The 23,311-nt window shown below is 55.1% G+C and overlaps 1 protein-coding gene across 1 annotated transcript in view; it reads left to right on the forward strand.

Annotated features, from left to right (window-relative positions):
• Nucleotides 1-23,311, forward strand: part of Dpp6 (dipeptidyl peptidase like 6) — a 600,350-nt gene that overhangs the window by 512,754 nt on the left and 64,285 nt on the right. Inside the window, exons 11-13 of the mRNA XM_026406182.2 lie at nucleotides 14,185-14,308; nucleotides 15,654-15,692; nucleotides 21,610-21,717. Of these exons, the coding sequence (XP_026261967.1) occupies nucleotides 14,185-14,308; nucleotides 15,654-15,692; nucleotides 21,610-21,717 (271 nt within the window). The remainder of the gene's footprint in view (nucleotides 1-14,184; nucleotides 14,309-15,653; nucleotides 15,693-21,609; nucleotides 21,718-23,311) is intronic.

Raw genomic sequence — 23,311 nt, forward strand, 5'->3', positions numbered from 1 at the left:
GTCCCCAAGCATTAGGAATCTGTGATGAGCAGATGTTACTTCCCTTACTGCTTCTCTGTCACACATCCTGAGACCTTAAAGGCGAGCAGGGGTCGGTCAGAAAGCAGAGACCAAAGGCAAGCAGACAGCTGGTGTTTGCCATCAGGAAACCGAGCGCCAGAGTTCAGGGTCATGAAACTGCAGCTGGCGGGGGAAAGGGGTGAGACTTGAAGAACCGTCACTAGTAAGCAAACGATCGCAGGTGTGAGAAGAGCCAGGATGCAGGGCATGTCTGAAGAGGAGGCCAGCCCCCTAGAGGTGACAGTGTCACAGTTAAGCCAGATGTCCCAGGCTCAGCACTGCTGCGTCTGGGCCCTGAGGAGTCCTTGCTGGGGGCCTGCCCTATGCACTGTAGCCTCTCCACTTGTCACTAGAGCCTCCAGGCGATGACCCCTGGCTTAGGGGGGTGTTCTCCAGCCGACCACCAGGGTTCAAGTTGTAGTTCCGTGACTCAGGCAAGTTGCCCAGGCCTGGGGACAGCTCAGTGGCAGAACCCTTGCCTACCACTAGCCCACGCAAGGCCCTGGATTTATCCTGAGCCTCACTAAAAAGCAAAACAGAAAAGCGTTTCCTGTCATCGTGGTGGTGGGCACTGAGGAGATGGCAGGGAGCACAGGGCAGGCTCAGGGGCTCATCCAGGCTCTTGGGCAGGTGTCCTGGGAAGGGAAAGAATTGTCCTGGTCTTCTCCTTTCTCCCTTTAAAGTTCTACACTGTGTTCTTGAGAGGCGACAGCTGTGGCCCTCACAGCTCCACCTGACCTGTCTGGGAACGTCAGCCACGCAGAGCTAACCGGCTGTCCCAAGTGTCCTCTGGGCACGGTTGAAGGATGGTTATGTTTAGTGATTCTCGGGCACAGTGAAGGGACACAAGTCACAGCTTTACTTGTAATGGGCAAGGGAACCAGCAAGGAGCTAGAACCAGCCCCGAGGGCATTTGAAGAGCCCGGGTACAGGGGTTAACAGGGAAGCGCAAGGCTGGGTGACTGGGCCACCTCGGGGGACAGCATCCCCAGGTGCACCCTACCCCCGCAGAGCTGAAAGTCGCCTATCCGTCCGCCAGCCCAGCGTGCTCTGGAGGCACACCCATGGCCCTGTGCCCCTTCACAAGGTCCAGAACATCTTCTGACAATTTCTAAACAGCAGCTCAACCTGATCAAGTCAAAGCAGAGCCGCTCTCCCCTCCAGGGCAGCTCCACCTCCAGACCTGTCCCTCCCAGCTGCCCACCGTCCTTGGCAGGGGCCCCCTCCTGCAGGTGCCTCCCCTCTGGCCCACACGTCCCCCACCTGGCCTCTGATCCGTCCAGCCAACCCCCAGGGAGGAGCAGAGTGACCCTGTAAACTGCACCAGGTCACAATGAGCAGATGTGGCCCCCTCTTCTCTCAGGTGACAACCAAACCTCTGCCATGGCCTAGAAGCCTCAGTCATGTGACCCTCCCATCCCGCGACTCCTGGCCCTGCTCCCCAGGGCCTCTGTGCAGGCCCACTCTCCTGGACAGCTCCTCCCCTGAGGCTCAGGCCAGCCCCCCGGGTCCTCGTCAGGCTCACGGCCTCCTCGCAGACCCCCGGCTTCACTTGAGCTGACCCGACCCCTCCTCTGCCCTCCTCCGTTTTCTTCATGGAACCTGTAGCAGATTTCCCCAGGTACCGTGGGCCTCAGTGTCCGCGGGGAGCGGTCCAGGGCCCCACAGCTGGGACACCCACAGGTATCTGGTCTCTCTCGGTGGCATTGTGTCTGGTATGACCCACGCACCTCCTCCCAGGTCCTTGCGGTGTCTCTGGACCACTCACAGTGCCTCACACCACCTGAGTGCTCTGTAAACCGCTGTCACCCCTCGGGGAGCGGGTAACCGGGAAGGGGACCTCAACGAGGATCCAGGAGGGCGGGAGGCCCGGTCCTGCAGGCTGGGCCCGGCCATTGGAGGCAGGGACAGGGCTGTGCGGCCGTCTGCCCTTCCGCACTCCAGCTTTCCCTGGGTGCCTGCTCGCACCTGGCTCCCTCTGACAGTGCGGAAGTCGGGCCAGTGCTCTGGAAGCCCTCTGCTGTCACGCACTGTGTCTCTGTGCCACACGCTGTATTAGGACTTGGGACAAAGATTTGGTGACCTCCCCACGGGGAGCTCATAATGCAGAGAACTGCAACGGCTCTCAGCCACTGGCCATGAAGAATCATGGCAGGAGCCACCCCGTGGGAGCAGACCACCCCCCACAGCGGGCAGTGGAAGTGCTGGGTGGCCCCACGGTGCACAGGGTCCAGGCACCGAGGAAGCCAGCCAAGGAAGTCTGTTTAAAGACAACTAAGCACAGTGGCCCCAGAGCCGCCGGGCACAGCATGGGCAGGCGACCGCCGCCCAGAACGCCTGGTCGCCCTGGGAGGAGCCACCCGACCCGCCCAGGAAGCATAAGGCATCTCTCCTGGGGGCAGAGAGGAGCAGAGGCAGGTCATCACGCTGGCCCCGACGGGCTTCTGCGGGCCCACACTGCAGCTGCGCTGACAAAACACATGGTCATTTTTGCTGGTTTCCTCGGGCTCTTCTGCAGCCATGGAGAGGGGTGTTGAATTAAGATGTGGCAGATACCGGCAGTATGGTGCCCAAGACGAGTTGAACTGTGCAGTGGCAACAGGCGATGACAGACAGTGACCCAGAGAGCAGCTAGAGGTGTAGACCTCTGCTCCCACCCTGTCCCCGGCCCCAGCTATGTAATGACCTTCAACATCATGGTATGAATGTCCAGTGCTGAGCTTCTAATTATTCAGGGAGGCTTGATTGCTGGCATTCTTAAGGCAGCTGCTGTTCCTGTGGTCTTCTCTGACCCCAGGCTCTTCCTCCACACGCCATGCCCATGACACAGCCCACACCGACTTAGATATAAAACAACCTTTTTTCTTTACAATTTATGTAAATCATGATATGTTGACTATTTTTTACTAAGAATTCGGGAAGATCACTGGAGCAATAGAAATACCACAGGATTACAGAGTCCACATTCTTCAGGACCTGAGCCACCTCCACTAGCATCACCTCCACCATCACCACAACCCTCACCTCCACTTCCATCACCACTGCCTCCACTATCATTATCACTCTCTACCACCTCTATCACTTACACCATCAGCTCTACCAGTACCACGTCTACCATGACCACCCATCCCCACCATCACCATACCTTCACCATCACCACCACCTCCATCATCACCATCATCACCGCCTCCACCATATCACTTCCACCATGTCACCTCCACCATTACCCCCCAACTCCACATCTCCACCACTATCTGCACCATCACCACCACCCCCACCATCACCACCACCTCCACCATCTCCACTATCATCATAATCACCACTACTTTATTCTGTTGATGCACTGAAAAGAAAATTCATAGAGTTGGTGCTGATTGTGGGATTCTATGCTCTCATTATAAGAATTCCCAGCACTTTATAGTATCTGGGAATCAGTCTCAGAGGTCTGGTGTATTAGTCAGCTTTTCTTCACTGTGACAAAATACCTGAGAAAAACAACTTAGAGGGGGGAAGTTTTATGGTGGCTCACCATTTCAGAGATGGGCACAGCAGAGGAAAGCTGTTTGGCAGCTGGGCAGGGAGGGCTGGGCACATCCCCAAGGACCCACTCCCTTCAGTGAGGTCCTACCTCCTATAGTTTCTACCACCTCCCAATAACCCATCAATCATGAACCCATGGATGGATTAATCCACTGCTGAGGTCAAGCTCTCATGATCAGCCACTTTCCCAGCACTGGACATCGCTGCGCTGGGGACCAGCCCTCAACACTTGAGTGTGGAAGGAGACGCTTTATATCCACAGCATCTGCATAAGAGGGTTCTGGTGAAGAAATGGAGGCAGGTGACTGTCCTAGCCAGTGTGTGAAAGGGCAGCCGATCCATCGTTGTGAAGGGGCTGCGGGCCATCCACAGGCCTATGGATGGAGGAGACATCAGAAAATAGCACAGCATTCTGCTGCCCCACCCTCGTAGATAAGGCACCTCTGGGAGCCCGCAAACTCTTTCAGCACAGGACAGCCTTGGCCTATGGAGGCATCAGTGACACACCAGACCAGGTTTCCCAAGGCCCAGCCATGGGGCCACAAGTCGATGGCAGTGACGCGGAGGGTGAGGACAGCTCAGTTTCTCTCACAGCCACAGCAGGAAGTTCAGTGCATGGATCTGGTGGCACCTGGGACCTGGCAAAATTCAGGAGGCGGGGGCGATGCGGCCACACCTCTGCCACCCACAGGTCGGTGAGGTGTCCTGCAACCCTCTCGGGATGGCTTCTCTTCCTGAGGCTCACGAGGGCCCATTCCTTCCACTTCCTCCACAATGAACTGAGGAGGAGAGGGTCCGACGGTGCAGGGTCGCCCTGAGGTCATCACGGGGCCAGGCCTGCAATCCAGGTTTCCAAACCCAGTGACTCCACGATGTCGTTCACGTCTCCTCTGCCCACTCAAACTCCTGTGTGGCTCTCAGAAGCCTCTGGAAGCACTCTCCCAGCTCCCAGCTGCCCCTGGTATTCTCGTGGTGAGAGAGACTTTCCAAGAGCCTCCTCAGTGCTGCCAGTGAGGGTTTAGGGCATGTCCCTGCCCTCCAGACAGTCTGGATGCCACATTGGGCTGATTACCCCCATCCCTACTTCTGGCCATTGGAATGATCTCTTCCGTTTCCCCAGGACCTGATTCCCAAGTCAGAGAAGGGCTGCAGCACAGTGTCTTGAGCTGAGGACAGTCAATCCCCACTGACCCTCCCCTCCCCACGGCACCTCCTGCCAGAGAGCCACCAACACCCTCTTGCCCCTCACTGGACTCGCTGCCTGTGGGCCATGCTCAAAGGGTCCCTAAACCTGGAAGAAGCAGGGGCCATCCCTGGTGGTGCTCAAGGGCAAGGACATGGTGCTCTCATGGCTTACGGACAGAGCCAGCCCCAGTCCAGCGCCCTGCTGGGTGGACACAGGAACTCAGCAAATCTGGATTCAGACAGGGAGAGACTTTAATCGAAAAGACCCTTGCAAAAGGAGAGCACTCTAACCCCAGAAACCTGCAACAGCTCAACATGGAACTTCTAGAGGGAACCCGGGGCAAGCCGAGGGCAGAGGAGCCCTCAAGGGGGGCTGAACAAGCAGGCGATGGCCAGGGGAGCAGCTTGCCGAGTTTGAAGCAGACCTGGCAGGGGGTAGCTGGCAGCACCGGGAGCACGTGGCAACCACAGAATACAGTTCCACTTGAGATCCACCATCAAAGACGCGTTTCGAAGTAGGAACCAGGACTGTCCCAGTGGCCAGTAGAAGGTGGACAGGGCAGGATGGGAATGCTGGAAGATGAGGCAGAACTAGAACCAAAGCCCGAGGGAGGTGGCTGAGAAGGGAGGGAGGAAGAAGCCTCGTGTCACCCTGGCCCTCAGCTGCAGAGAGACCCCCGAGTGGTCTTGACGCGGAGCCAGAGGCTGCAGAGTGGCCAAAGCCATCAGGACATTTCCTTGTCAGTGTGAGGCCTGGCCCTGGGTGGCCAGGGACAGAGAGCGGCTTCCTGGAGATGGCACCAGGCACATCCACAAGGTGCTCGCTGCCTTTGATCCACCAAGGAGTCACTCTTCAGGGCCCCCCCACCCCACCCCCTGTCAAAGGAGGCCCCAGGCCCTTGGCTGCCTCCTGCCTTTCTGGTCAAGTCCCTCAGGGCTCAGCACCTTCCTCTGGTGTTTTAAGGGCCCAATCCCCCTCCTTCACGGGCCGCCGTCTCCGTGGCAGAGGTACTCTGAAAGGGACAGCTGTGCCCAGGAGCTCGGGCCTTCTCTGTGTCCGCTGATGCTCAGCAGGACAGAGGGCACACTCCGTTCCTTCCCACAGCATTTAACAAAGGTCCCCTTACCAATAAGTGGGTGTGGGAGGGCCGTGCGCAGGGCCTGCGGCAGCCGGGTCTAACACCACCTCGGCTCTGGGGGGCAGGGGCAGATGGCCTGGGGCTGGTTGGTGGAAGGACTGTGCAGAGGACGTGAGTGCCCACCATCGTCTCCCCTGGCTTCACTGTCCTGCCAGTGCTCCTGGGGCCAGAGCCTCCTGATGGCATTGGCACAGGCAAGCCTGGCCCCTGTCACACAGCAGGATGGGGACCTGCAGGGACATGTGAAAAATGCCCGACATATCCTCACATGACGCCAGGTTTAACCAGGAAATGCCTCATCCATATTGCAGGACAGTGAGCAGGTCACGTGTGTGGGTGCCTGGAGGGAGATGAGGGGTGGGTGGTGGCTGGATGGAGGGATGGGTGGATGATAGATGGGGGGGTGGCTATGTGGGGGGATAATGGATGGACAGGTGATGGCTATGTGGGTGGATAATGGATGGACAGGTGAGTGGAGGGTGGTGGATGAGGATGCCTGTGAGTGGTTATAGGTGACAGGTAGAGGGGGATGGATGGATGGGTGGATGGATGGCAGACTGATGGGCATGAAAACGGAGACCTGGAGAAGGGACATGAGGAGACTCACTCCCACCAACGGATCCTTTCTTGTAAGGCCCTAGAACTGCTGAATGAGGACCCAGGGTCCCTAAGATGTGTTCTCGCCACACTCCTCCCCTCCCTCCCCTGGCAGCCTACCCTGCGTTCTGGCCAGCCCCCAAGGCGGAAGGAAAGAAGCCTGGTCTGTTCCTGGCCTTTTCCTGGGTTGAAAGTGAGGTCACAGCATGTGCAGCAGCCGTACTCCGTCCTGAAGTCCTCCTTCCTGGGCTTCGTGGGGTGCGCTCCGCCTGCAGACGTTTTGCACCAATGCTCCTCGACTGGAGGGCAGGCCTGGGGGGGGGGGGGGGCTGTGGGCTTTGGCATCCAGGACACTGTGCTCCGTGTCTTTGCGGTGGCCTCTGGCCACCCTCGATTCAAGCTCATCCTTTTTAAAAAACTTTCTGTGGCCATGTTTCCCATCCCAGCTTGATCCAAGGGACAGACGCTGCTTAAGGAAATGCCAAGTTAACTGCAGGCTCTTGGTGCCCCTCGGTAGTGGGGTGCTTCCTCCCTCGCCCTCTCTGGCCACACCACTGTCAGAACCTTCGCCAGTACTTGGAACGCCAAAAAGTGACATGGCACATGAGTCCCTGTGAGAGCAGCGCTCTGTTAATATTTTATAACAAACAAATGGGCCAATAAAAAATTCATGGCCTCTGTGCGCTCTGTGTGAAGGCGCCTGGCTGGGGTACAAGGAGCTCTGCCCCCTTCACAGCCAAGCCGTGCTCCTGCAGGCGCCCCTCCCACGTGCTCCGTGCCAGGGCGCACCCTTCTATTGGAGCAGACCCCCTGCGCTGACACAGATGGCTCGCTCCCCTGTCTCCTTCCAAACCAGGAGCTCCCCTGCAGCCGCATCTGCCCATCTCACAGGGCTCAGGCAGAGCCTGTGGACGGTGCACCAAGCCCAAACTAAATGCTCTCTGAAGGAGGCAGTACGTTCAGGAGCAGATCCAGTGCTTTAGAATAAAAACCACATCGGCAGCACTGCTCCCAGGCACGTGGCCTTCTGTTAACATCTCAGTACTTTGTTCTCTTTAAAATGCAATTTCAGTGATCATCATGACGTGATCACGAAGTCCCTCGATGTCCATCTCCATGTTGATTGATCCTCACAATTCTTCCCGTAACCAGGCTCATCTTTTCTCATGTCCAGCTTTCTCCTGTCGTTTAATTGTGGCCAAGTCCCCCTTTGTCCTAAAACACTCCTGCCTGGTCACAGCGATTCATTCAAAGCAAGCGTAGGAAGGGCAGAGAGGGGAGTAGAGACCCTGGAGGTGCTTGGAGTTGTTCTCTGCCCCCTGCTCGCAGACTGCCCCTCATCTCAACCCACTGGTTCTCAAACGGAATCCGGGGGGAGGGAGCCCTGTTACACGGCCGATGCTGACCCTGCCCGAGTTTCAGGTGGAGTCTGCGGGGAGACCAGAGACTTTGGTTTAATGCCCTCCTGGTGCTGCTGGTCGGCCTCAGCTTCAGAACTGCTGACTTGGATCAGTAAGACGGCGCGGGGACTGTCCCCGCTCCCTCTTTCTCCTCTGGTGACAGGCCTCAGCTGGTTCTGCCCCAGGCCTTGGGTCCCATTGCCGTTGCCCTCTCTGGGCAGGCCAAGCTCCCGGAGTGAGGGTCCCGACAGGGGTCACTGCCTCTGATTGCTGCAACCTGGGCCAGGCGACACAGGACAGGGGGATGGCCTTCTCCCGCCCATCTTCGCCTCCTTGCAGGACACACAGGGGAACAATCTGGGTCCCGTTGCTACAGGACCATGTGGCTTCTCCTTACGTGGACCTGAGCAGGGGTGGGGGGTGGAGGACGGGGAGGTGGGCTCAGCACCTGTGGGTATGTGGCGCCCACTGGCACCGCATGCCAGCCTCACTCTTCCTCTGCCCAGTCCAGAGGCAGCCGGGGGCAGACACCACTGCCAGATGCCAGCTAGGCTGGCCATCGGGGTCACTGCAGGACTTCCATGACTCCATGCATTTATTTTGTCATCATTGATTTTTCTTTAGTGTTGATTTTATTTCTTATTTGTATCAAAGTGGCACATATAATGCTTAAAGGTAAAATAATATGGAAACTAAGGCTCTTCCCTGGGCTTCTTCTCCCTCCAACCCCTGGAGGTGACTTTCACTCCCTGTGGCTTCTCAGGCTAGTTACCAGCCTGTCACCAGATCATGTGCCCAGTTCACTGTTTCTATTAATGTATGTATTTTATTGTATTTCTCATATGATAGAAAAGGATTCCTCACATTTACTTCTGTACCTATTCCACCTTCTCTGTGTATATGTGCATTTTTTCTCTATCGGCTACATTTATAACCAAAATAACATCCTCATGAGTTTTTGCATATCACATCTTAACTCCCGAGTTCGTAGAGTGAGCATATCAGCCCTGCCCTCCCCCCACCCCCCGCAGGCCTCTCCTGTCCCTCCCACCCCCCTCCTGTGCCCTCCTTGTCCCTAGTCAGGCCGCATGGAGGCTGGCGTCTTCACCCTCTGCCCTGTAGCCATAACTCAGCTTCCTTGCTTTCCTGCAGGTGGATTCTAGAAGACTAAAATCCGTGGGCAGCATTCCCATCATCGTAGCTAAGAAACTGCTTTTCGTGGTAGAGCGAGTAGCGCCCCGTGGCCATATTCCTCTTGTTCTCTATTTTTCCTGGACCTTACGTTGTTTCTGGGGTTTCCTGAACATTTGATGTTATTACATCCTCTCTTCCCCAGGTTCTATCAGGCTCTCTTTCTCGCTCCTTTCCCCAACTCCAGCTCTCCGGGCACCCGGCCTGCTGCAGGATGGCCTGGCTGCTCTCCACAGCTGTGCCCGAGGCCGTCCTGCCCTGCCCCCAGGCGGGCGCCGTGGCCTGGGCCTTGTACCACCTCGTTGCCCATCTGCAGCACACCTCCAGGTGCCAGTCCAGGGAAGGGCCGCCGGAAGCAAACTCCCTGATTCTCAGATACAGAAGTGTCTCCTTTTTCTCACGTTTGTTTAAAACTTTAGCTATATGTAAAATGAGGGTTGAAAAGGGTCACCATCCCTCCAGGTCAGGGGTCGCACTCCGAGGGCCCAGCGTTCAGTGCTGCTGCTGCACCTGGTGCTGGTCCCACACTGGTCCCTGGTCTGCTTCCAAGGGCTTCTGGATCATGGAACAAAGATCCAAGTGAGTTCTGCCTTCCTTCTTGCCTCTTGTACCCAAGACTTGGGACACCCCTGTCTCCTCTGCATCTCCTGCCACACGGCATTCTTTCTGTGCTGCAAGTCCCAGGCCACCTCCCGGCCTCCGCTCACAGTGTGTTGACCCCTCCCCCAGCAAAGCACCCTGTGGCTCTGGTCCCTCTGTCTGGAGGAAGGACCTGGGGTCTGCGGCCTCCTGCTGTCCTCTGTTCTTGTGGGTGGGTGTCACTCCTTCCCTGTCCCCACCCCTAAGTCTCCCGAGTGAGAAGAAATACGTGGGTGTGAGCTATCCACAGCCCCATCAGAGTCCCCAGCCTGCTGGGCAGGACCTGCTTCTCACCTCAAGGTGACCGCGGTACAGAGTGGAATGCCCTCAGGTAACGGCTGTGGGCAGGCGGCGAGTTCTGCCTTGCGACTGTCTTCCTTGGGCCATTCTCTGCTTCTTCGTCTTCTTGTTTTTAATACTTAAGCCATTTCTCGGGCCCTGTTGGCGGCCGAAATCTTTGTTTCCCCAGGACTTGGAATGACATCTTTTTAAAGTATTAAATTCATTCTCATGTAAGCCATTGTGTTGTAAGGCTGCCCAGAACTTTGGAGGGACCGATGGGACCGTGGGGGACCGTGGTGCGCCTGAGTAGTGCACCTGGGGCCTGGCTTCTCTGTGCTGCCCTGAGAGAGCCCCAGCACTACAGTCAGCGGCACCGTGACTTCCCACGACGTCTTCTCATCTTTGTGGCCATAATAACGCAGGTTGGTAGAGGCCGCCTTGGACTTGCTGGCCAGCCCCACCGCATGCTACAACGCTGATGTGGCTGTGCCGTGTAAGCCAGCTCAGCCTTTTCTTCTGTCTGTGACTTTTTCCTGACAGCTTTGAAACGGAGCCCAACACAGTGTGCGGTAGGACGGGGAGCCCCTCACTGCCGGGGGCTTTTAAAGAGTGACCCAAAGGCTAGTCGTGTTCTCTGTTGGAGTGGTAATCCACTTGTTAATTGGAGAGAGTCATTTCTGAGACCCTCGGTGCCATCCAAGTTGAATCACTTCCTTCCTGTGGTGGGTGTGTGCTCAGGGACAGGTGACTCCCTGGGATGGGGGGAAGGTGACCCTGTGTCCCCTGAGATTAGGGAAGGGGAGAGATTAGCGAGGAGCAGGGGGAGAGGAAGAAAAAAAACATGTCCTTTTAAAAATAAGTCACGGTGGCAGAGCAGCCAGGGCCACCTCAGAGCACCACGCGGGCCCTGTCCATGGCTACAAACCTCACACAGCAGGAGCAGGCCCTCTGTCCGGGGTCACCCTGGGGAGGCACTGAGCCTGCCATCGCCCAGGTGCCCCGGCCTCCTCTGAAGGCCAGGTGGTGAAGCTTCCTTGTGGCAACTGCACTCAGTTTTCTTTAAAAATAACCCGAATTCGCGCTGGGGCTGGGGCTCAGTGGTAGAGCACTTGCCTAGTATGTGTGAGGCACGGGGTTCAATTCTGGGCACCACATATAAATAAACAAATAAAAACAAAGGTCCTCGACCACTAAAAAGAATTTTAAAAAATTTTTTTAAATGACCAGAGCTCACTTGGCACTGAGTCTGATGGCAGAGTGCGGTTCTTAGGGTCAGGAAATGATGGGACATCTCTGCACACTGATGAGATCAATGTAAAGCCCCAGGGCGAGGCAGGGTCCGGGGCATTTGGACAGGGATGGGTGGGAGGAGGGGCACATGCCCACAGGACACCCCCCTGTGCTCATGGGGGAGACAGAGGCTGAAGAGCTCCCTTTTAAAGAACTCTCACTACATCATCCTTACAGAGTCTTGGTGTTTATCGTTTCAGGGTTTTAAAATAGGTCTCATATTTCACCACCATAAAACTCTCTAAAGTGCCGCAGTTTATCTTTAATTTCACATGAATGAAGAACGTGAGCGATGGAGTCCCCTGTAAAGTTAGTTGTAAAGCTTCCTCAGACCTGGAGGGGAGCTACCCCACCCCAACCAGGGGGTCACCACACCAGCCAGGTCACACCCCAGCCAGGAGGTCACCACCCCAGCCAGGAGGTCACCACACCAGCCAGGAGGTCACCACACCAGCCAAGGTCACCCCCCAGGCAGGAGGTCACCACACCAGTGAAGGCTCCCTGGACACTGGGCAGGCTGGAGCCTCATTCTTAGTACAGTGACCCCCACCCACTCAGCTCCCTTCCTCCCAACTAGAGAAGTGAAATGGAAGAGGATGTAGCACGCCACTCAGTAGCAGGTGTTTCACAACATTCAGAGAAAGAAATGGTGTGGCTGCCACTTCTGGAGGTGGCCTCTCCCGGGCAGTGTCCTCACCTTGCCCTGGCTCCATGCAGGAGGCTTGTGCTGCCTTAGGCGTTTGGTGACCGAGGACTTCAAGTGTGAGCCGGAGAACAGCTAGGTTGGCCTCGGAGTTGCTACCGCTGCCAAGGACCCCGGCTGCAGCCCAAGCTCCCCACGGGACATTCTTGATGACTTGTTCCAACAGTGTTGCTAGGGATTTGGTTACCAAAAGGAGGTTTGCATCCACCCATGAATTTCAATTTATGATGTTTCATATGCAAAATTAGGACATAGAAAGTTGACAATGACACACAGGCCTCTTTGACCCCTATGAAGAAGACTTGTGCAGAACACCACCCTAAAAACCAGGAAGACACACAGGATGTTTCCAACAAATGGAAGTAAAACTAGGCTTGTCCCTACCCAGTATGAGGGTCTTGGGGAAAATCCATCATCCTGGGGCTCTTCCCTTTCCTTCTTGATTTCATGCCCATGCAACGTGTGCTGGCAGAGTGAACGCGGTGCCCGTGAGGCTTCACAGGCAGCCTGGGTGCAGACTTCCTGGACAGGGAAGCAGCTCCCAGGCCATCAGTCACTCCTGTCCATTGTTCCCAGAGCCCTTTAATCCCATGCAGACTGGAAGACCGGCTGTGATACCGCGAAAGATAGAACTTGTTCCATGTGAAGCAAGTCCCGAGCTCAGATCTTGAAATATTTTTAAGGATCAAAGTGAAGTAAAATGTTTATGCCTGCAGATGTTCAGAGAGATAACAAATTCCATCTTCATAAACGCTGCTCCAGCCCTAGGGCAGTGAAACTGCTGGGACCTTGGGAAATGAGGCCCAAAGAGCACATTGTCTGTTGGAGCAGAAGCCAGGGCAGAGGACAGAGGGAGATCACAGACCTGGTAAACACCCAGCCCGTTTACGGGGAGCAGGGCCTGCAGGCTGGGGAGCAGGTGGTGTGAACACAACTGGCTGCGTCTTGAAAATCATTGTGAACTATGCCCAAGTGCCAGGCTCTTTGTGCACGTATCTGGGGTGCTGCTCACCACCGTGTCCTCTGCAGATTCCCAGCACGGGCAGGTCCAGAGCCCCTCCTGGCCCCATGCCGGGGACGGCCAGGGTCAGACTCCTTCCCTTTGGAGACTCCTCATTGTCATGTACCCTTGATTTAGGGCGTTATTGAAAACTCGGTTTTTAGCAGGTGGACTTGGGCAACTCGAGGCCCTCAGCGATTGGATTTCCTGGTTGAGGAGGGCTGGCTCTAAGCGTCTGCTGTTTAGTCCTTTCTGTTAGGATTACTATTCTGTGCAGTGAGGCCGCTCCCCTGTTGCCTGGAGATGCACCACAGCTTTTAGTGATAAAAGGTCCTGTGAGACCACAAAGTAGTGGTTCTAAACAGTAGATCTCATTATAGATATGTTGGTGTAGGTGACAGAACAGTGTTAGCTGGCTTCTAGAACATTCTTGGCATTCACCCGCCACTCCTTTTGGGCACTTGGTTTCCTGACATTTTCTTCTTCTTAAACGTAAGATTGGGGAGAGGGGTCACACTTTTTTGGAAAGCTCTGGGTGAAAGAGTGACCCCAAGCCCCAGTTTCCCTCCCTCTAATTTAGGGGCACAGAGCACAGTGTTATTTTAAGGTTTGGGCAAAAGCAAGCATGTAACACTTAGGAGATCAAACCCAGCTCACCTGAAGCAAGAGCCAGCATCCCCAGTCCGACAGAGAACTGCACTGGGCATTTTGACTTTAAGGAGGAGGAGGGCACAGCAGAGCCATGGCAGCCCTCATTAGCTGGGAGCTGGGGTCTCCAGGAAGCCCCTCTCTGGCCCCTCTCTCCCCCCTGCCTGGCTCTTTCTCCGCCCTGCCTCTCATCCCTCCCCACCACTGCCTCTGGAGTTGGGCATTTGCCTGTGGATGAAGCCCAGATCAGCGGTACACCACGTCCACCGGGTGACCTCAGGGCGGGGACATCCCCACCTGGGTGGTGCCGGCAGTGGCTGTCTCAGAGTGCCTGGCTGCCCACCGGATTCTGTGTCCTCCTGCATTCTTGACAAACCCACTCTGGAACTGCAGCGGCCTCTGTCACACACATTATGGTCATGGACCCTGTCCCCAGGGCTGTGGTGTGACAGGCTCCTGGTCTCCTGTGCTCCCACAGGCTGCTCACTCTGTGCCTTTCCGTGTTTGCAGGGAGTACTACATCACCATGGTGAAGTGGGCGACCAGCACCAAGGTGGCTGTGACCTGGCTGAACCGCGCACAGAACGTGTCCATCCTGACCCTGTGTGATGCCACCACCGGGGTCTGCACCAAGGTAGGCGGAGGCCCTGGAGGGGTTCACAGGTGGTCCCTGGCTGGGCTGGCTCTGGTGCCACCTGGTGGGCTACTCTGGGACTGCTGCGAAAGCCCAGGATCCCTGCGAGCTGGCCACCGGATCCCTCCTTGCAGCACCTGCAGAGCCTGGTCTCTACCCAGCACCACTGAGTTGCGGAGGAGCCCAGCTTTCTAGCTGATGCTCCAGGAGGGGAAAGGACAGGCTCAGGCCGGAGCCCCGGTGCAGCGTCCCTCAGCCTGGAGGGCACTTTTCTGCTGCTGTCTCCTCCCCTCAACCCAGAGCCAGGCTCCTCCCTCCCCAGTACATGCAGCCCCAGCAAGGCGTCCAAGAGCCTGGGTGACAACATGCGGTAGAGTCAAGAAAGGCAGGCCACCCCTCCAGGCTGGACACTGCAGCCACAGGGCTGGTCAGCCAGGAGCGCAGGTCCCTGGCCTCAAGTTCTGAGCCCCATGATCACACTCAGCCAGGCCTTTCAGAAACTCTGGGAATGGAAAGTGACCTTAGGGCTGGGACATCCCACCTGGGTGGTGCAGGCAGTGGCTGGGCTACCCCAGTGACTTGTTTCCAGTTGGTCAGGGATTTCCTTGCCTCTGATCTCATTTGGAGGTTCTGGTTTGTTCTGAGGGGCTCCTCTGGGAGCCGGAGGCCGGACACATCTTCTCTGTGCCCAATCAGCATGTGTCAGCTACAGCGCTCCTCCCACCCAGAAAGCCCAGGCTGAAAAACAGCCACCAAGGAGCCCGTGGGCAGGCCTGTGCCAGCCCCTGGTGCCCTGGGATGGCATCAAGTGTGCCCAACAGCTTCACCCTAGTGTTTGGGGCTTTATTTTTGTTGGTGCATCTTTCTGTGCAATCCTGTGAGATCTTTTCTCATATTTTAACACTTTCAAAGGGTTTCAACCCACCAGGATTGCTCCTTAGAGCGTCAGATTAGATTATGACAGTGTTCCCCTGTACACACCAGAACCGTAAAGCAGCGCAGCACCCGAGCTTTGCCTGTAAGTGGGCACACGCCTGGTCAGCAGTGACCACCAGAGGGACACACAGCTGGCCAGCGTGACACCAAGTGGAGTAAGTGCCACCGTCTTCCGTGGGATTCCTCTCTGGCGGGGATGGCACTTGTCGTCAGGGACAATGGCTCTCTTCTTGTTCAAGGACACTTGTGTTTGGCGCTGAGCCACAGTAGGAGCGGGGGCGCCTCCTTTCCTTGTCGTGCTGCCCATGCTCGCGAAGCCGCCGTGCAGGAGAACAGGTTGCTTTCTGCACTGTTGATCACGCAGCGCAGACGACACAAAACCCTCTTTAATGCTCTTATTTTGTTTCAGAAACACGAGGATGAGAGTGAAGCTTGGCTGCACAGACAGGTAACTGTCCCTGAGGAGTGCTCTCACCCTCCCGAGCCCTCTGCAGGACCTCGTCTGTCCCTTCCCACGGCTTCTCCCGCCCAGGCACACGGGGCTCCCCAGCCAGGAGCACAGAAGTGTGCAAGGCTCCCAGGATGGGAGGGCAGTGGAAGCCCCCGGGGCAGGACTGCAGAAGCTGAGTTCCCTGAAACAGCAGAAAATCGCTGCTCTTTGGGACAGAGTGTTGGAGAGACCGAGGTTCTCTAATGCGGTCCCTGGGTGAACCCAGAATGATGAGTCCATGAACATTGCCAACGTGACCTAAGCTGGCTAAAGAGAAGGGCAGCCTGGTCAAGACCCCTGCTTATTCCTGGGGTGGTCTTGTCGATGTCTAACCCAAAGGGGACACCGTTGAGACTTACCAGGCCCCTCCTCACAGCCTTCAGGAGCTCTTTAACCTTCAGATAAAGTCAGGTACGTTAGAAGAGGCTGTGGGAGTTCGAGCCTAAAAAGACAAGGACTGGGGCGTGGCACACACACACACACCAGTCAAGAGAGATTGGGAGAAGCTGGGGTAAATCAGCCTGTGACAATCCTTTAAAAATAAATAATAAACTCACACACAAGAAACCCCCAGCACTACTGTGTCCATTTTCGTAGCAAAGTGCCTGAGCGAACCAGTGTGTAAGGAGGAAAGGTCTATTTTGGCTCGTGGTTTCAGAGTTCACAGTCCCTGGTCGCTGGGCCCACTGCGTGGCCTCAGGTGAGACAGTGCCACGTGTCCAGGAGCTGGTGATGAGTAGAGCTGCTGGCCTCCTGGTGCCCGAGAAGCAGAGAGAGTTTGCTTTTGTAACGAAGGCCCTCCCCACAAGCCCGAGGAGCCTGAATGCACCCATGGGTCACCCCACTACTGAGTCAGAGCCCTCAAGATCCAGTCACCCCCAAACCCACCTCGGAACACGGCTGCACCAGGGACTGGACCTTCCACAGCGAGCTCAAAAAGGACATCAAGATCCAAACCGTAACAACTGGTGTTTTCTTTCTTCAGCTCTTTTTGTCTCATTCCAAGCTCTTGCTTTAGAAAGAACAGGTAGGAAAATGTTTTGATATGTTCTTTCTTCCTATCCCAACTAAGGAATAAAATTGTCTTAAAATCCTCAAGAATTATTGTGGAATAGTACAAACACGCTTTTCTATGGAAACAGTACCTTCTACTTATGAAAAATAACTAAAGTTGGACAATAAAACTATCATCAGAGGCCCTCCAAGAACATTCTAGCGCTCAGACTGCTATGTACTTTGTTAAGTATGGAACTAGCGATCCGTCACAGATTCTGTTAATCATCCCAGGGAGAGAGACCTCACAAATGGACATGGCTACTTTAAACACATCTTTTTTTCTGATACAAAAGAGGAAAGGTTCAGTGGGACCACTTTCGTTTCCCTGGGACCAAACTTGGGTGCCAAGTCCAAACCAAGAAGTCATCAAGAATGAGAGAAAACTCAGGAGCCCTAAGACTGAGCAACTGAAAGTTGTTGAATGTCACCTGGACCAAGCACCTGCTATCAAAAGTGATGTTTTCATGTTATCAGTTGAAATGTCAGACTGGAAAGAATCAATTTTAAATATCCATTATCTGTATTGTCATATGTTTAGTAAATATTCATAAATCAATTATTAAAACCATCAGTGATAGTTTTCTTAGAAATAGAAAAAACAACCTTAAAATTCACATGAAGCCACAAAAGACCCTGAATTGTCAAAGCAATCCTGAGTGTGAGCTGGACAGATCACACTGTCTGACTCCAAAACTCACCTGGAAGCTGTAGTGGCAGAACGTGACCCTCGTGACCAAACGGCATGGTGGTGGTGGAACAGACTCTCCATCAGTGGAACAAAACGGCGTGGGAGAGGGGAGGCAGGATCGGGGAGAAGACCTACCTCCAAGGGCACTGCAGACTCAAACGTCAGGCCTGAGGCCACCTGACCACGAGCAGAGAACGCGGGGAAGCTCCGTGACCACTGGGCTGGGCAGTAGTGTTTTGGATTCAAACCTAAGAGCCCAGGCAATGAGAGCCACAGTAGAGAAATGGCCCTGCATGGCCCAGGAGACCTCGGGGGAAGAGATGACCTGCTGACAGGAGGAGAGCCTGCAGCCCCACGCAGGGTGCAGCCCCACTACCTAAGGATCCCAGACAACTCAGTAGGGAGAGACCAAGAAGCTCCGTCCAAAGATGGGCAAGTGATCGGAACAGAGTTCCTCCAAAGGAGACACAGAGATCGCCAACGGGTGTGTTTAAAGGCTCAAAGTCATTGTCATCAGAAAATGCAAATTGAAATCTCAAGGAGCTGTGCCCCGGGTCTGGTGGAATGGCACTTGTCGGGAACTGGAGGACGGTGCTGGAGAGGGCGTGGAGGAAGGGAACAGGAGTGGAAGTTATCAAAGGCCTTAGGGAAGCCGCACGGAGCCTTCTGGAACAACTAAAATGGACCTGCGTGTGATCCAGCAGTCCATTCTGGGCGAGAGCCAAAGGGCATAGAGTGAAAACGCTGAAGAGACATCGGAGCTCCTGTGTTCATGGCGGCGTTATTCGCGGCAGGCAAGGTAAGGAGTCAGCGTCCATCAAGAGACAAGGAAAGGTGGGCATTTGGGGTGGTTCCCACCTTACGGCTGTGACCGGGAAAGGAGCCAGACACAAACGCCACCTGTGGTGTGATTCCATTCCCACAAAGTGTCCAGGGTCAGCAAGGTCCTTAACTCAGGAGACTGCGGGGTCACCAGGTGCTGGGGAGTGGGGACTAACAGCAGTGGTCACCGGTGGAGGGCAGGAGAGGCTGATGGACCACAGGAGAGAGGCTCCCACTCCTGCTTCCCTGCCCATCTCCCAGAGTGCTCCTGGCCGACACCAGGGTTTCACTCCTGGATGGACAGCAGTGCATGGTCCTCGGGGGCTGGGGACCGACCATCCACCTGCCCTCTGCTCCTCTTTTCCTCGGTGCTGCAGAGAGGCCTTGGATCACCAGCTGGACTTTTCTGGTCTTATTGACTGCATTTCTCATGGACACCAACCCAGGCACAGGGTGGACATCCTGAATGGGATTCAGAAACCAGGTCCTTCCCAGCCCAGCAACTCAACACTTGAAAGTTGCAGAGATAAAAATAATCACTCTTTTGGTTTTAAAAGGTAAACTTTAAGGCATTTAGTAGCAAACAGCTAACATTATAATAAACAAAAGCTTAAACTATACAAGCAGCCCTTAGTTTCAAGCCTCACGTTCTGTTAGAGAAACATTCTCCCAGATGCTGTGCTGGGGCCACAGCAAGAGGAGAGGGGACGTGTCTGGACATCCTAAGACCATGCATCTGTGTGGAGCATGGCTCCCTGGTGAGATCCAGATGCAAACGGCTTCTCATTGCCCCCTTCTTCCCTAAAGGAAAGAATTTGTACACCCTGCTTTTCAAAGATATTCTTTCCTGTTTCTGCATCCTGCAAGGTGCTGTGATGTGCTGGAGGGTGACTTAGGAACCAAGTCTGGACTTGCCGCCTACTGCCACCAAGCTGGTGGCTGCTTCTTCAGGCTTAGGGGCACATAGCAGAGGTCTGCAGGAACAATCAAGGGAGACCCACGCTGAGGCCACAGTCCCTCGAACATCATCTCCAATGGGTCCCCGGAGCTTGCCTCAGACAGTGTAGGAGAGATGAGGTAGGAAGTCCTGCAGGCCTGAGGCCGCCTGTCTGCCCAGAGGAACCAGTGTCCAGGTCCCTGTTGCAGCATCTCTGGGTGAACCACGGCAGCACCACCAGCCCTCTCTGGGCCTTGTCTCCTGCACTTCTCAGAGTGCAGCAAAACCCACAGAGAGGAGCCAAAAAGAAGAGGCGAAGGCCTGTGTGGACGCCAGCAAGTGCCCTGGACTCCAAGAATACCCAGAGCAATGGCCAGTGCCCTCCGTCCACCCCGAGGTCTCCATAGCCCAGCACCTGAGCCTGTCATCTGATTGAAGTTAGTCCTGTGGGTCTGTTTCCTTAACCAGATTTAGGGTCTGTGGTTTCAAGATTTGGGCTGGGAGCTTGGACAAGACAAATACATGTGAATCATGGAAAGAATTGGCAGAAATGCTCCCAAGAGCCCAGAGAGCGTGTCCTGCCAACACAAGGACTCCCTCTTCATGGACCTGCAGTGAATGGAGTCCTGGGAGCCAGGAGCCATACCAGAGAGACTGGGAAGGCCCCCCAGGTCAAAGGAGAAGCAGAACCAGGACTGAAATCCAGACCCCGGTGAGGAAGCCCTGGGCTTGGCACTAGCCACATTCCCCACTCTGGAGCGGAGTCCGAGAGCAGCCCTCGGGGCAGGGGCCTTTGCTGGTGTACGAGGAGGGTTTCCATGGAGCCGTGAAAGGTCGCATCCCAATGCCGAGGCTTTCTCATTGTAAACACAATGCCTCTGGCCAGAATTAATTATACCACATTTAATCTCTGCCAGAAGTACAAACATTTCCCCCCAGAAAATGAGGAATACCACCTTGCCCGTCCTGCTGTGGGCAAACAGAAGTCCATGGAGAAAGGCCAGTTAATGGCTGGTCTTTCCACTCCCTGTGCTTTTAAATACCCCACTTCCAGCTCTAAATAGAAAAATCAATATTTGCAGATTAAAGGTTTCATTTTATTGCAAATATTCATGAAGATTAAATGTCATTTTAATCACGTTAGTTGATTTCTCTGGGCACATCATATTTGCATGTGTTCATTCACTGCGGGGAAATGAGTTTCCCTGTGCCAGCTGGGTGGGTTGACCATTTGTCCTCATCCCTGCATCAGCATGGAGCTCCTGGAATCAGGAAATAGATAGGTAGCCAACTAATTGGTGTTCACGGATGGAAACTCTCAACCGTGAGCCTCAAAGAGTCGGAGATGCTGCTGTGGCAAAATCCCCTTTCACCCATCAAAGTGACAGCCACCCTGCTGGGGAGGGCTGGGGCTGAGCGACTGGCAGCTCAGTGCTAGGGGGCCTGAGGACGGAGATGAAGTGACAATACACCCCTCTGGTCTGGAATCCAGGGGCCAGCCCAGGGGAGACGGGAGATGCTGGTTGTTTCCAGGCTCACTTGCTGACACGGTTCTGCCTTGTGCTGAACTTCCCTGGAGAAGGGAGCCCTGGTGTACCGTCCTCTAGCCTACATTTTGGAATATATAGAATTTGTCCTGTTTTTTTTTGTTTTTTTCCTTCTTCTTGATGGGCTATTCAGTATGTGGTAGATTTTTTTTCTTTTGGTACCAGGATTGAACCCAGGGGTGCTTAACCACTGAGCCCCATCCCCAGCCCTTGTTTACATTTTATTTAGAGACAGGGACTCACTGAGTTGCTTAGGCCCTTGCTAAGTTGGTGAGGCTGGCTTTGAACCGGCCGTCTTCCTGCCTCAGCCTCCTGAGCCCCTGGGATTGCAGACACGGGCCACCATGCCCTGCGTGGGCTGGTTTTTATTAGGGAAAAGAATTAAAGGATTGAAAGGCAGGGGCAGGTTGTGACTGCTCAGAATTGCGCTCCTCCTGGTGTGTGAGAGAAGCCACTGCAGGAACTCCACAGTCCCCGGGGGTTTGCAGCGTGTGTTTGGGGGGGCGCAGCACGGAGTGTTCCGGAGCTCAGTCTCTGCTCTCAGGTGAGCTGTCACGGGCACACGGCCGTCTCTTGGCCCATGCTTTAGAAACTAGGGCTGCCTTTTTCTCTGCCTCTTAATTTCCCCTTGTGTCTCTTCTAGAAAAACCCCGTTTGGCTCATGATCCCCAAGGAAAGGAGAGGCCCCACACAGCACTTGTTTTTCCAACTGCATCTCTTTAGAAATCACCTAGAAAATGTACCTCAGGGTGCATCTTATCCCAGTCCACCCTCTTCAATCGGACGGAGCCCTGTGTTGATTTGGTCTGTTGACTTTGTGTGCAGAATGAAGAGCCAGTGTTCTCCAAGGATGGCCGGAAGTTCTTCTTTGTCAGAGCGATCCCGCAGGGGGGACGAGGAAAGTTCTACCACATCACTGTGTCCTCATCCCAGGTAAATCCTGCTGGTTTCTACAGCTGCAGGTGCTGTTGGTACTCGCTTCTCGTGGCCAAACTCACATGTCCTTCCAAGGGCCCCAGGGGACCCAGGCTGCTGACACTCAGGCTGGGCTCCCGAGGCGGGGGCAGAAGGCTGCACTTGTCCTGGGTAGAGGTTCTGAGCAGGGCAGGGGTGGAGCTTTGCTCTTTGCATTAATGCTCCAGGGCACAAGTGTGAGCGTCTGACCCATCTGGCAGTGGCAGAGGGGACCCTGTTCAAACACCTGACTCTGGGCTTCAGTGGTTGGGTAGGAGCACCCCTGAGCAGTGATCTCAGAGATTAATAGACATGATTTTTTACTCCAAAATGTGCATCCTGGCAAATACAATCCCCTGCTCAGAGGTGACCCTAAGAGGCGCTACCTCACGCGGAACCTTAGGAACTCTTCCCTGAAACTGGAGGTGCAGGAGTGGCATGTCCCTGATCACAGACCCATCCTCTGTGTGTGGGTCCCATTTGGGGGGCCATCTAAAGTTATGTGGGGTCAGGGCAGGTAAATAGGAACTTAGGGAAAGCGTTAATAAGAAACATTCTGCAAATAGGAGCTTGTGAAATCAGTTTCAAAAGGAAACTCCAGGAAGGAGCACCGCACCCAGGGGCCCTGGGGTGCTGGGGAGACACCTGCACCTCCTTGGGTACAAATCACTTCTACTGCAGGGGTCAGGCGCGGCATCTGGGCTCAGACCACTCAATCACGTGACTTGAAGAATCTCCGTGAACCCTGTTCATCCACTCACTTCTGTGGTCTTGGTTCTGTAGCCCCCGATGCTTTGTTTTCTCGTGCGGGGACATGGCAAACAAGGTCAAGAATTTTAGATGTGTTCCTTCCACCCTGGCCTCTGAATTTGCTGGGGACCCTGTGGACATTCAGCAGGAAGAAGGTCTCCCCTCGGCCAGGTGCCCACGCCCTGCCTGCCCCTTTGCTTTGGAGCTCAGCAGCCCTGGACCTCCCAGGGCCTTCCATCCCCCAGCTCCCATGTCTGTGTCCTGGGGTTGGCCCCAGGCCTGTCACCTGAGTGATCTCCACTGTGGCATCCACCTGTCATGGTATCCGCCTCTCATGGCACCAGCAGCCCAAAACAGCTGCCCAGCTGCACCTCACACCCAGGTCACCATGGAGACATCTCCTGCCATGCCCCTTGGTGACCCACTGTTGCCATGATGGTGCTGGGCACTGAGGCACTGGGGTGGGGCACGTGGGATCATCAGCTACTCTGCTCCACCCTGTCCTTGCCAAGGGCACAGAGAGTGACCAAGCCACACTGCCCCTCCTTCCCTCCAGTTTTTCTCTTTTTGGCTTTTTGAAATTTGTTCTAATTAGTTAACATGACAGCAGAACGCATTGTGATTCCTTGTACACAATGGAGCACAGCTTTTCATTCTCTGGCTGTACACCATGTAGCGTCCCACCACATGGGCAGTCAGTCACACGTGTACCTAGGTAACGATGTCCACCTCATCCCCCCGTCTTCCCGCCTCCACGCACGCTTCCCTTCCCTGCCTCCCCTTTGCCCAATCAATTTCTCCCCACAGCTCCCCCATTATGGGT

This window comes from Urocitellus parryii, chromosome 3, assembly GCF_045843805.1.
Source record: "Urocitellus parryii isolate mUroPar1 chromosome 3, mUroPar1.hap1, whole genome shotgun sequence".
NCBI classification, from domain to species: Eukaryota; Metazoa; Chordata; class Mammalia; order Rodentia; family Sciuridae; genus Urocitellus; species Urocitellus parryii.